The 13,383-nt window shown below is 37.6% G+C and overlaps 1 protein-coding gene across 3 annotated transcripts in view; it reads left to right on the forward strand.

Moving 5' to 3' along the window:
- Nucleotides 1-13,383, forward strand: part of SKIC3 (SKI3 subunit of superkiller complex) — a 49,412-nt gene that overhangs the window by 15,913 nt on the left and 20,116 nt on the right. For all 3 annotated transcript variants that reach the window (XM_050329294.1, XM_050329296.1, XM_050329295.1), the window contains exons 15-28: nucleotides 29-155; nucleotides 1,959-2,138; nucleotides 2,556-2,680; nucleotides 3,145-3,398; nucleotides 6,205-6,307; nucleotides 7,122-7,310; nucleotides 8,238-8,382; nucleotides 8,541-8,619; nucleotides 8,735-8,796; nucleotides 8,904-8,960; nucleotides 10,074-10,142; nucleotides 11,013-11,087; nucleotides 11,693-11,834; nucleotides 13,071-13,164. In XM_050329294.1, coding sequence (XP_050185251.1) covers nucleotides 29-155; nucleotides 1,959-2,138; nucleotides 2,556-2,680; nucleotides 3,145-3,398; nucleotides 6,205-6,307; nucleotides 7,122-7,310; nucleotides 8,238-8,382; nucleotides 8,541-8,619; nucleotides 8,735-8,796; nucleotides 8,904-8,960; nucleotides 10,074-10,142; nucleotides 11,013-11,087; nucleotides 11,693-11,834; nucleotides 13,071-13,164 — 1,701 coding nt within the window. The remainder of the gene's footprint in view (nucleotides 1-28; nucleotides 156-1,958; nucleotides 2,139-2,555; nucleotides 2,681-3,144; nucleotides 3,399-6,204; nucleotides 6,308-7,121; nucleotides 7,311-8,237; nucleotides 8,383-8,540; nucleotides 8,620-8,734; nucleotides 8,797-8,903; nucleotides 8,961-10,073; nucleotides 10,143-11,012; nucleotides 11,088-11,692; nucleotides 11,835-13,070; nucleotides 13,165-13,383) is intronic.

Consider the following 13,383-nt stretch of genomic DNA (forward strand, 5'->3'; position numbering starts at 1 on the left):
TGATCTGACCTGTGTTCCTTTCATTTAGTTTTCTGAATGCTATTGAAAGAAAGGCAGAAACTGCAGAGTATCATCAGTACTTGGGGCTCACATACTGGTTCATGAGTGATGAGACAAAAAGAGACAAAGGAAAAGCACTCACTCAGTTCTTGAAGGTAAAAAGACTGCTTTAATTGTTGATGTAGAATTAGTGTTTTCCTATATCAAAGAAACCAAATATGGAAAATACGCAGAATGGAGTGACAGACTTGAATATTCTGCTTGTTACAATGTATAAGCCTCCAGAACCTGTAAACCAATTTCAGCTGTGCAGAAAGGCATTGTAGGGAGCTGTACGGCTACCTGGAATCTCCCTGCTTTTGTTTTCCTCTTTCCACCTAATTCTTGAGGCCTTTGAGTTAGCCAAACATAGTGGTGATTTCCACAATCTTCATTCCTTGAAGTTTAGAATGTTGAGGCCTCTTGATGACCGGCATAGATCTTTGAGGACATTTAGAAATGGGGAGGGCATAATTCAAACTGGAAGAAAAGTGAGGAAGGCAAAAGTTGAGAATGGTGTTAGAGATTCACTGCCTGTCCATGGATTTAAGTCTGTAAACCCCCACAATTTATATGCTTTTTCCGATCTTTCGTTTTTTACTGATTGTGGCTTTTTCTCTGAACATAGATTATAATCTGAATCCAAAAGATTTAGTCTGACATCTTATTGATACATGAGAGTATACAAAAAAATACTGCAAGCATTGTAAACTCATCGTATAACTTCATGATAGATATTGACAACTCAAATCATTGTCTACTGTTTACACTTTAATTGCAGCAGAGTGTACTGGTGAGTGTAAGTGGATAGTACTTTTGGTTTTAAAACATATGTTCTTTATTATTATTATTATTATTGACAAAGCTGTTTTCTGCTGCTTAGAGGCTGTGGATTTCTTAAGTATAAACAAATTGGCCAAGTGCATCTAAGAAGAAACTTAAATTTTATAAAAGACTGGAGTTAATTGGGTTGTAATATGGTGTGATGGTTTTAATCTAGGCCTTCCTGGTGACTAGTTTGTAACCAAGCAAGTGGCCAAGTACCCAGTATTCCATACGATTTTTACGTAAACCAGAGTATAAATAAGTTGGAGATTAGAGACCTCGCTCTCTTCTCTTCCAACGAGGGTCGGGAACTGTAGGTCCTTGCGTTGGTCTCGCTTATCTAAAGCTGAGGCCTGCAGCGACCGCTGGCCTACCACGTGGGGGGTTCGGAGAGTGCTGGCTGTGTCTGCCAATCCTGCTTTTCTAAGGGAAGTGGTGAGATCTGTTTTGTTAGTTACTAGTATAGTTCTTGAGTTTGATTGGGTATACCTGTTCGGTGTCCCTTTTGTTCCCTTTTGTCCCTTTTTTCCCCTTTCCCTATCCCATCGGGAGGTGGATCCCCTTTTACTGTGTATATAGCATCTTAACTGTATATAACTGTAATTTACGTAAATATAAATATATTTTCATATAAGTAGCTTGACTTTGAGTTCTTTAATTTTTTTATAGTTTTTTTCTTTGCCCTAAGAGGAGAAGGGAGGGGGAAAGGGGGCTGCTGTTGTGACTTTCAGGCATTTGGCAGGGAGACAGATCCAAACTATCACTTATGGCAAGAGTATGACCATAATGGTTGAAACTGTATAATATGAAAATTATGGGATGTCAACTTCCACAAATAGTTTGTTAGTACTTCATGTACAAAATGCTTTGTGTCATGAGGTTTGTAGCATATTTTGCAGATACTTAAAACTCAGGTAATCTGGGTGAACCTAAAATAAAGTTTGACAACTCAGATACCTCACAGAAAGAGCTTAAAAAAGTTGGTAAACAGAGATTAAACAAGCAGTTGTCACTGGACCTGTCTATCACTAAATCTTGTCTATCACTATAATCTTTCAAAATGCTGTCTTATGTTTGTTGATATTTCCTTACAGGCTGCAAAATTGGACAGCTACTTGGGAAGTGCCTTTTTTTATTTAGGTAACTACTATAGAGACATTGCTGGAGATAAAAGTAGAGCTCGTGGTTGCTATAAAAAGGCTTTTGAACTGGATGAAACGGATGAAGAATCTGGAACAGCAGCTGTAGACTTAAGTGTGGAACTTGGAGATATGGTATTGTACATTCAGAATTTCAGATTACTGCTGTTTTGCTTTTCTGTTAGTCCTTCTCTTTGAGGAATCACTTCAGGTTTCCTTTGTATTTTAGAATAAGATCTGAAAACAGATATTCTGTCATTGCTTATTAGCTTTCATAGGTGGACCTGCTTCTATTTTATGCTCCAATTTTGAACTAAATTTATCTGGGGAGAATGATATGACAACCATTAGAGTCATCACGTGAGTGATATAGATGAACAGTTTTTTCAGCAGGAAAACACGAAAAGAAAGCTAGGGCATTTTCCATATTTAAATTGAGTCATCTCTTTTTTTCACCCTCCACCTTGCTGCTTTCAGGAAAATCATGCAGTCATCAGAACATTTAAAAAACATATATTGTTTACTAACCTGGCATTTTTGGTGCTTTATTAGGATACTGCTCTGTCAATCCTGAATGAGGTAACTGAAAAAGCAAGCCCTGGTACAGCAAAATGGGCCTGGCTTCATCGTGGACTTTATTACCTGAGAAGTGGTCAACCGTCACAAGCAGTGGCTGAGTAAGAGAACTGGTGGTTGGTTTAAGTCCTTTTCTATAAATCCCAATGAAATGGTCTTTGATCATAGCAAGTTTTGAAAATAAGTTAGCTGCTAATAGGATGGCTTGTACTAAACAATGGGAGATGGGTCTAAGTGAGCTGAGTCTCTCTTCTGTTCCAGAATTCTTAGAATGTGGTCTTATCATAGCAGTGTTTTGTACTAACAAGCCTGGTGACAGGCATAGACGAGCCTGATATAGCACTGAATAATGAGCCACAGTTAGGTACTGTGGCTAAACTTGTATCATATCTTCTGAAGATGAAAGTGCTACTATGCTGTGTTTAAAAGTTCTGTATAATTGTGCGTTTGTGTCCTGAGTATATAATGCAAAATTAGTGTTCTGAGAGTATGTAATGCAAGGAAATACTTTATGTTAAATTGTATCACCTTTTATTTAAATAAACTTATATCTTCATATCTTCAGTTTGCAGGCAGCTCTCAGAGCTGATCCAAAGGATTCCAACTGCTGGGAGTCTCTAGGGGAGGCTTACTTGAACAGAGGTAGCTACTCAACAGCTCTGAAATCCTTCAGGAGAGCAAGTGAGCTGAACCCAGGGCTCATGTACAGCATTTATAGAGCTGCAGCACTTGAGCAGATTCTAGGCAAATACGAAAATGCTATAGCTACCTATAAACAAATTTTAAAGAAGACAGAAAACTATGTGCCTGCACTGAAAGGTAATGTCTGAATTTGAAAGTGTTCACTCATTCTCTCTCTACACACTGTAGTGCTTCAGTCTTTTGGAAGAGTTTTTGGTGTATTGAGGTTTTCCTGCATGGAAGGATAGGGTTATATTTTGGCTTTGTAGAGCCATGTGATGCCCTGCATGAAAGCTAGTTTGTAGTAGCCCTCAAATATCTGAAGAACTCTTAAATCATGATGAATGATTATTTCTCTTTCAAATAAGTATAAAAGGTAATTAATCCTTGGCCTACCAGACCAAGTGGGTGGAAGAATTGAGGACAGATAGAGGAAGCCAGCTAACAGTGCTGAAGTTTCACCTAACCAGTAACACTTTGGCTCAACAGGCAATGGAATCCGACTGCTATTTCAAAGAGGAGGGCTTATAGTAATTTTCTGCTGCTCCTGACCATGCATTCCTCAAGTCTTGTGTTAGCCTAGTGATCCAGAACAATCTGAGCTTCCACAAGTAATGAAAAAATAGCAGTAAATCCCAAGAGGTCTCACAGGTGTAGCAAGAGGTAGAGATCTTCAATATATATAGCTAGAAGCAGAGAGAAATAGGGCAACTGGAACTTCTTCCTGGTGATGGAACTGTGATTCTGAAATTATATAATACAGGGATTACGTAAAATTTTAATAACAAATTAACTAATAATAAAACAATTATTGAAATAACGAATAACAATTAGTAATTGTTCTGTTTGCATTCTCCCTGCCACTTAGTCTTCAGTCGTTCTCACCCCATATACCTCTCTGAAACAGATGTTTTTTGTTCCTTGATACTGGTATGAATCTTCAAGTATTCATTCATTGTGTGTAAGGCCTCTTGATTTCTGGGTGAATCTAAACTGATTCTTGTAAGACTTAAGTCAGAAGTGTTGGGTTATTATTGCAACAGTAAGCTTTTTATCCAAAAAAGTTGGTCTGGTTGGCACCTGTACTTCCTCCTCTATAACTTCATTGATTTGGATTTTTTCAGACTAAAGTGGCATGGCAAAAGCTCCATGATGGAGTTGAATAGTATTGTAGATAGGCAGTTTTACTAATCATTAGGCAAGAAGGTAACAGCTGACTGCAGCAGCAGTTTGTAAAGGTCTTGTATAGAAGTTAGCACATGTGTATGGCTTTTTTAATGTCTGTAGGTAATGGTTGACAGTGTTAATTGGAGTAAAATGCTTTGAGAATGCATAAGTGCACAGTATCAATATTTCCCCCCACAGCTGCCTTTGTACCTACACTTTCCTTATATCTCCACTCTTTCTTTGTAATCCCTCTCATCCTAATCTCTGGTTTGTTAGCTCTAGATCCTACTTTGAGTCTCAAAACAGTCTTCACTTTCTCAGAGGCTGTTCACAATGTTTAGTCTGGTGTGCTAACTTCTGTGGACCTTAAAACTCTCTGAAGTTCTTTTACTTTCTCATCAGTGTTTTTTTGCTGATTTTCTGAGTTGTTGGAAGCATTGTCTCCTAGTAATGAAAGAATAACTACTTGACTGCATCTTTTCAGTGTGTTTTGGTTTTGTGTTACTAAATGATATGTTTATTCTGCCTCTGCTCTAGCATATCTTTTAATGTATAACTTGGGGGAATAAAATTGATTTTGGTTTTAGATTATAGAGTGTCTTGACATCTGATAAGCTTACGACCTTGGGACTTCTGTGTGGTCAAGACGTATCTATTGGGGCCAAGATAAAGATGTTTGCAAAATGTAAGTTTGGTATAGGTGCAGGGTGCAATAGCATGAGGAAGATAGCTACAGAACTGTCAGTGTGAGAGTGGTGCTCATATCCAGTGATTTACTGCCAGATAGAATCACTGCTGGTGCCAGAAAGATACAAGCTAAGCAGTTACTCATTCCAAAGTGCTAGAAATTGTGCCATGAGATGCAGTTCCTTTTTAACAGTGGGATTTATTTCCATTGGTGGTGGGTTGACCTTGGGTTCCAATCTTCAGAGTGCAGAGAGGCAAATCTTATCCCTTGATCCACAAGTGCGGAGAGGAGAAAAGTTCAAATATAGCTGGAGCAAGATTAACACACAAACGAGGCCAAATGTTGGTAACCAAAACTGTAATTCACTTTTATTCCCTATTAAAGAGGAGAGAAAGGAGGAAATAGGAAAGTAGGAAAAAGCAAAAAATAATTACAGAAAGCAGGGTATAGTCACCACCATGGATCCAGTGGTGTTCGATAGATCCATTCCTCTTTTGTCCTTTGGTGGGGGAGATCTCTGTCCGGGGGTGTCAGGTACTTTCTTATATACAGTCTGGGTGGCTCACTTTACGGGAGGCTACAGCAATGGCACGTTTGCCATGTGTGGACTTACAGCAATGGCACGTGCACCATGGAGTCCGTGGCGTGTCTCCTCTCAAGATTTTGATCACCCCCAACCCACTACTGAAGTGGGGGATGGTAGCCTTGGTGCTGTTCCAAACACTGCTTGTCAGCAGCCAAACCCAGACCCAGTGCACTATATGAAGTAAATTCTTACATAAATAGGATTATATAAGGTTGGCTTCAAGTATTCCTGAAAAAAAGACTTTCCCTTTTGCCTACTGTGACTTTTTTTTTTTTTTTTTTTTTTACTCTGCAATTCACACTTAACAAGATAGATTGAAAGCAAAATCTCTGTTGTGAGCATTATGGGTCTTTTGATTTTGTGGTAAGTTTATAACCTGTGCAGGGTATAAATCTTTTTATAAAGCAGAGCACTGAGCAGGCTTCCACACTCCCTCCCCACCTTATTTTTTAAGTATATCATAAAAGCATCTCTTCATAGATGATATTTTCTTTTATTTTCAGGACTTGGTGAATGCTATCTCATGCTGGCAAGATCAGCCCTGGATAACTATTTGGATAGGAAGGCTGTGGGTTACATAGAGCAGGCTCTTGAATATTTCACAAGGTTAGTACTAAATACTCACTTATTTAATTTCTCCTGGGATTGTGCATTGACAGGCAGAAGAATTGAAGTTAAGTGTTTGAGGATTTTTTTTCAGTTAAACTGAATCAAATGGACTAGAGCTTCTAATCTAGAAGTGAGAATGTGCTTATTGAAAATGGTTTAAATAAATTCTAAATGTAGACTGCTTAAATGAATGGCTATTATAAAGTTTTGGGTTTTTTCTGTTTGAAAGATACAGAATCATTTGATTATAACAGAAGTGTGAAATGACACACAGTTCTCTCCAGCAGTCCTCCTGATATTTGGGACTGGAAGGAGGTGATTCCTACCCAAAAATAGTGTATAAGAGGAAAATATTCCTTCCTTCCTTCCTTCAATCTTTTTGTTTTACATTTCATACAAAATGCTTTAGTGTCCTAACTTAAACCTTGAAATAACTACTGTTGGAAAAGAAGGTCATTAAGTTTCTGCAGATGAGACATGTCTTGTAATATGACATGGTAGTCCTCTAAAATGCAAGTGTGTGTAGTCAGCTGACATGTTGATAGATTGGCTATTTTTTAGAATTTTAGTCCCAACAGTGTTGGAATATATTGACATTTTGTGGTTTCTCTTTTGTTTTTTATTTATTTCTTGATTTTGACATTTTAGACCTATAGCTTGAATAGGAAGAAACTGAATTAAAATCAGACAGCTCATTGATGAATTGCATTTGAGACTGTGCCACTCTTCGAAGTGGCAAACTTCTCTTCAGAAAAGGATATTGAAATGCCTGAATGAGTGTTTTGTGAGTCTTCTGTATAATTAATTACAGGGCAATAAAGGACCGTCCGGATATATCTTGCCTCTGGAAACTTTTTGGAGATACCTGTACTAGTGTGCATGTTATTTCACCAAGCAAAGTGCATGTTCAAGTACTAGGATCCCTTCTTTGGGGAAAAATGAGTAAAAACACAGACAAACAGACGCTGAACAAAAATGAGCTGCTCATACTTGGAGGAAGGTAACACTTTTTTTTATTATCAAGAGCTTCTGTGCAGCTTGAAACTCTATGGAGTCTTAAATATTCTAGATTACTTTATTTCTGGCAAATGAAAAACATGCTGATCTGTTGACAGCTGCGTAGTGGGTAAATAGATTCTTATGTTTCTTCCAAGTTACACTACTCATTTCAGTGTATGTTTCCTGTATTGCCACAGTGGCTATCAGCACTTCATCTAGCATCTGCTCTTCTCCTTGTTTTTGTCTCTGGCATGACTGCATCCTCCCTGCTATTCCACAAATCATGCCTCTTTAAATGGAGTGATTGTAGTATTTGCTAACTAATTCTCCCAGGACAACTGAAGTCCAAGATAATGCTTTTAGCTCTCTGTCTGTACTTCATTCTTGTAAAAATGTTGTAAATTTAGAGGTTTAGAGTGCATTGAAAGAGAAAATTCCTTGTTCCGAAGTTCATGATCTAGAAAATATTTGCAGTATTTCTGCAGCCTCTTCTGTGACTCCCTCTGAGCTTTTTGCAGCTGGATGTGTAAGACAAAGAAATGTAGCTGCTTAGTGAATCTGAAACACTATCTGTAAAGTCAGATAGTTCCTGGGGGAATTCTGATAAAATTTAAAAATGACTGATTTTTGTTTTAAGTAAAAACGTGCATAATGTAACTGACAGAGCTTTGATTTAATAATGCACACCTACATAACCACACCTGTGGCTTCACAAGTGGTGGGCACTGCAGGCTGCCTTTTGTCATGGAATCTATTCTGGTCTATAAGTGTCTAAATGAAAAGGTATTAGTTGTTTTTTGCTTTCCATACTTGTCTGGTTTTGTGTTGCTGGTTTAGATTTTTAAGCAGTCTTTTGAATGGTCTTTCAGCTTTCTGCTCTTTATGTAGCAACTTGGAATAATTGATTCTGTGATTCATGTTTCTGTAGGTGTTATGGCAGAGCTTTAAAATTGATGCCTTTACCTAGCATATGGTGTGATCTTGGAATAAATTATTATCGACAAGCAGAGCACCTCACAGCAGTGGGCACTGACAAGAATGAGATCAGTGAACTGCTAGAGAAGTCCTTGCAGGTATTGCGTGTTTTTCCTGATACATTCTTTAAATTGACTTTCATGCTTCTCTTCATACTCCTCTGTCCACAATAAAACCTATATCTGAAAAAGTAAGTGCATAAAGACTTAATTTTTGTTCTCCTAATAATTATAATCCACATTTGAATTTCTTCCAGTGTCTCAAAAAGGCTGTAAGACTTGACAGCAAAAATCATCTTTTTTGGAATGCACTTGGTGTAGTTGCTTCTTGTAGTGGTAAGTCTTCAGCAAAAGGCCTAGCAGTGTACTAACCTAAATTGGAAGGCAACTTGACTAATGGTGTTTCGAAATTCAGTTAGATCTAGCTGTCCTTTTTTCTTTCTCCCCCCAGCTATTGCGAATTATGCTCTTGCTCAACATTCGTTCATCAAATCTGTTCAAGCTGAGCAAATTGTAAGTGCTGCAGGCAGCTTCCATCTGTTTCAAGTGGGCATTTAAAACTTTTCCCTGATGCAGTGTTATTTTTGCATAGTGATTTTAACTTTATTTGTTCTATCTAGAATACTGTTGCCTGGACCAACTTGGGGGTTTTGTATCTGGCAACTGGAAACGTTGAGGTAATCTATTTCCCATCCTCAAATATTATTTCCCTTTCCATTTTTTTTTTAAGGGTGTATCTGCTGATGGGAGTGTGGGGAAACTGAGAAGAACGTCCCTTTCAAATTCAAGAAATGTACTTCCTTCAAAAGAAATAAAATTGGCACCCACACTTCACTTCAGGAATGCAAATCAATTTACATATTTGTTCTGGGGGGAGTAAGGTTAAGTGAATTGTTAATTCTACTGCATTGGCGAGGTTGCTGTTCAAGCAGCTGGATAGAATGAAAACTTACTGGAAGGACTGAGAAGTGGTTAGTCAAACCAGAGCATGCCTGGTTTGACCAAGAACTTTTAGTTGTCACAGACTGAATTTCAGTGTTTGAGTTCCCATAAGTAGCTACTTTCTGCTCGTCTACAGATGTGTATTTACTGGGACACTCTAGCCTTACAGAGTTTCTATGGAGGAAAATTACAGTATATCTTAAGTGAAGCCTGGAGCTCTTATGCAGCTAAAGTACATCCTGTCCTGTTTGCTCGTTAGAATTAAAGAAATCTTATTTAATTGAAAATCTGATGGTCAGAATTTTTTAAAATAAAAATAACTTAATACTACAGACTGCTTGCTGCTAAGACTACTAATGCTAACATTTCCTTCACCTTGTGCCAAATTGAGGAACCCTTTAACATATGCAGTCAATAGGGAGATGACTTGTGCATGATAATCAGTTTTATGCTTTTGAAAATGCATGTGTTTAACTACTTGCATTACAGAAAAGCAAATTTTCAAAACTGGATTCTTCAAGAATCATATTTTTAAATATTACTTGTCCCAAGGGTTAATTTAGCTTCTGAACTCTTTTGGTGCTATAAGAAGGAAGTATATTTGGAAGAGACAGTAACTTTTATGTTGTAAAGTTTTTAAGGTTTTTAAAAATTTTATTTAAGAGTAAACCTGTTTATTTCTCTGGGCAATGCATTGTTCTGCAAGGCACAGTAGATATTTTAGTAGTGACCTAATTTGGTCCATTAAATCTCTTCTAATACTTGATAATGTTGATACTTGTGTGTTCTCAGAAGTACTCCATTGCCATACCAGGCAGTTCAATAACACTGTTATCTTCATTTTACAGCAAGCTCATGAAGCTTTCAAGGTAGCCCAGTCTCTGGAGCCTTCTTACTTGCTGTGTTGGATTGGACAGGTATGATGAAAAATCCTAAAACTGTGCACCAAAACCAGTTGTCAAAGAGTGGACTTGAACTTCATCCTAATAATTGGCACTTATTCATGTTCCTAAAAATTGTTTGAATTAAAGGAAACTTACAGTTTCTTGAAGGTGGATAGGAGCCATTGTTTCCATTTTGATGATATATTCATCAAATACATTTGCATAATGGCTGATGTTGTGAGTTCAGTAAAAAACTACCAACAGAGTATATTAACACTGTGCTCTGAGGCTTTTTATTGACAACGGTCAACAAAGTGCTGTCTTCATAAGGTGATAGTTGTTTCAGCTTCTGCTGTATCAGTAGTTCGTTATGGGGAACCACCTAATTCTCTTCTCAGTCTCCCCTTTGTAACACCACTGTTAAAACAAGTAAGCCTCTAATGTACCTAGGATAAAGCACTTTGCATTTTTTGAGAAGTGTCTTCCTGCCCTACCATTGGGAGTTGATGTGCTCCTGCTGGTATTTAGGCTGTCTGTGAATAGTTGAGGTACTTCTGACTCATATTCTTATCATCACTATAGATACACGTCATAATGCTAATGATCATCTAATTGAAACTGGATTCTAGAAGAGAACTCTCACCATCACGTTGAAATTCAGCTCCTCTCAGATGTTTTTATACATTGTTCTAACACAAGTCTTTATATTGAAGAACGTAGAGTAGCAGCAGAAGACTTTAAATTACTGATACAGTGGAAACTCCAATCTTCCTTGGAGCGTATGAGGAAAAGGAAGTGTCTTCATGTTGAATGTTTAAGATATACCTGACATAACACATACTGAGTTTTTTGTCAGTGTCACGATTTTTAAAGTACCTGACCACAACTCTTTCTTCTCTATAGGCTCTTATTGCAGAGATGGTAGGCAGCTATGATACTATGGATCTCTTCAGGCACACAACTGAACTCAATATGCATGTGAGTGTAACAGTTGTATTGTTCTGAAGTTTTTGTATCCAATCTCTCCATTTATGAGATTTAATTTTTTAAAAAATAGGTATATCTTCAGTAGTGAAACTCTTACAATCATGTTTCAAATGAAATTGGGTTACTTCCGTTTTGTTGTTCCTGGCTTATGCTGGCACTGTATAGCAGCAGTTATCGTATTAAATGCCTTAGTCCCAAGAGTCCAAGAAATTAGTTCCGTAACTAATGAGAAACCATTCTTCATGTTCCCACAGACTTGGACATAGATCAAAGGCATAAATTATAAGTATTTCAGGAGAGAGCAAGGACCCTGAGTCCCAAGAAATTGGAGGACTTATTCTCTTAAAGCTTTTTTTGTTGTCATCCCTACAGTGATGCAGCAAATTGTATGAAAATTTAAGAATTTACTTTGCCCAAAGGGCAAGTTAAAGTGTGTGGAGTAATTAAATCTGTTATGTTCTTCTGCTTAACGCTGATGCAGATTGTTGGCTGAAACTCTGTCCTAAAACACTAAATTGTTATTATAATCTCTAATTATTTTGCTGTATCTTGAGCAGCTTTAATGACTCCTCTTTTGGGGGTGTTTGTTTTTTAAGGCTGAGGGAGCAAAAGGCTATGCCCACTGGGTATGTTCAACACTGCAGGACAAAGCCAATAGAAACACTGAACTATATTTGTACAACATTGTTCAAATGAATGCTATCCCAGCAGCCCAGGTGGTATTGAGCAAATATACAGGTAGGTAGTTTAAATATCTTTCTAACCTGTCACACCTACGAGATGCATTCAGAATGAACAGATAAACCTGTAGTAATATCTGGACAAGAGCGGTCTGGCTGAGTTGGGGAGAGGCTTTTGAGCTGTAAAGTAATCAAAACAGAGACGGTTGACTTTTATTGTCACACAAAAATGAAGCATGTTCATTCTGTTTGCTTACTCATCTTAGTAGATTTTGTTTCAAAGACCAACAAAAATAGGGACCAAGGCCTTGTCATGCTTGTCATAAAGTGTTTGCTCTCAGACTCCCTTTGCATGTGTCTATATGAATAGGTGCAGATAGATGCTAGATCCTCTGCCTCTGTGCTATGATGCTTGGCAAAAGACTCTTCTTAGGTGCTGTGTAACTCCATAGCCTTAAGAATATGATTGTGTTAACCTTGAGTAGGTGACAGACCGTGGTTTTGCACATAGTTCCAAGGAGCCTACACTTTGAAGTAGGCTTGCATATGTCTAGCCTCGAAAGTAGGCATAGCAAATGTGGATTTTCATTAATCTGCAATTATTACTGTAAATAAATCATTTGAGTAATCTGTTGCTGACTTTTGAGAGCTAATAAATAAGGTGCAAGCACTCTAAATGAGATAAATGTGAGACTGTATTTCTATATGTCATTGCTGTTCTTATGTGGACTGCTGCAGGGGCATCCTTCCTAGTCTGGAAAGAAAAGTTACAAGTCTGAGATGAGATGACAGCTGAGAAGTCTGTGCCTTACCCATTTTGTAATTCTGTGATTAATTGCTAAGGTTAGAAGGGACCAGAGTGGGTCATCTGGCCAGAGCTGGGCTCAAGCAGCGTTATCCTAGAGCACTTTGCACAGAATTGTTCCAGAGATGTAATATTAAAAATAAACAATAGGATTCTACTAATATTTTACTAGGGTAGATAAGAGATGAATACTTTCGTATTTCATTAGGAAAGAAAAAAAAAAAAAAAGTGGTGTGCCGAGAAACCCAAAGTATTTTGAGTGCATTACTTCTGTGTCATATTTTAAACATTTTTGAGCTAACCTGATGTCATACTGTGGGTCTTCTATCCATTCTGTATTTGCCTGCAGGTTGTCAAAATTATTCTAGTGAGCAACTGACAGAAGCACTTGGCAAAGGGTTTTGTATATATGCGTACACTGTAGCTTTGTAATGTTTTTTCACAGTTCTTTCTGATCTTGTTGTCCTATTGTCAATTCTAATTTCCTAGAAAGAAATCCAGATGATGCATCTGCTTTCACAATGCTTGGTTATTTGAATGAGTATCTACATCTAAAACAGCAGGCAGCATATGCGTATGAGAGGTAAACTGTACACCCTTGGAAAGCTTGCTTATAGAAGCTCATTGACCTCTTTCACACACCAGCTGAAAAACTTTATTAAAGAGTTTTTCTCTTCCTTAAATAAACAAACCTTACTTTGTCAGTTCAGCAGTACATATCGACTAAGTAGGGGGAGGTGTGGGAATGTTCCTATACTGAATTTGGAAATGCTGAACGTAGAACTGGAAAAGTAAAGATATT

The sequence above is a fragment of the Myiozetetes cayanensis genome, unplaced genomic scaffold, assembly GCF_022539395.1.
Source record: "Myiozetetes cayanensis isolate MyiCay16 unplaced genomic scaffold, myiCay2020 scf4, whole genome shotgun sequence".
Lineage (NCBI taxonomy): Eukaryota > Metazoa > Chordata > Aves > Passeriformes > Tyrannidae > Myiozetetes > Myiozetetes cayanensis.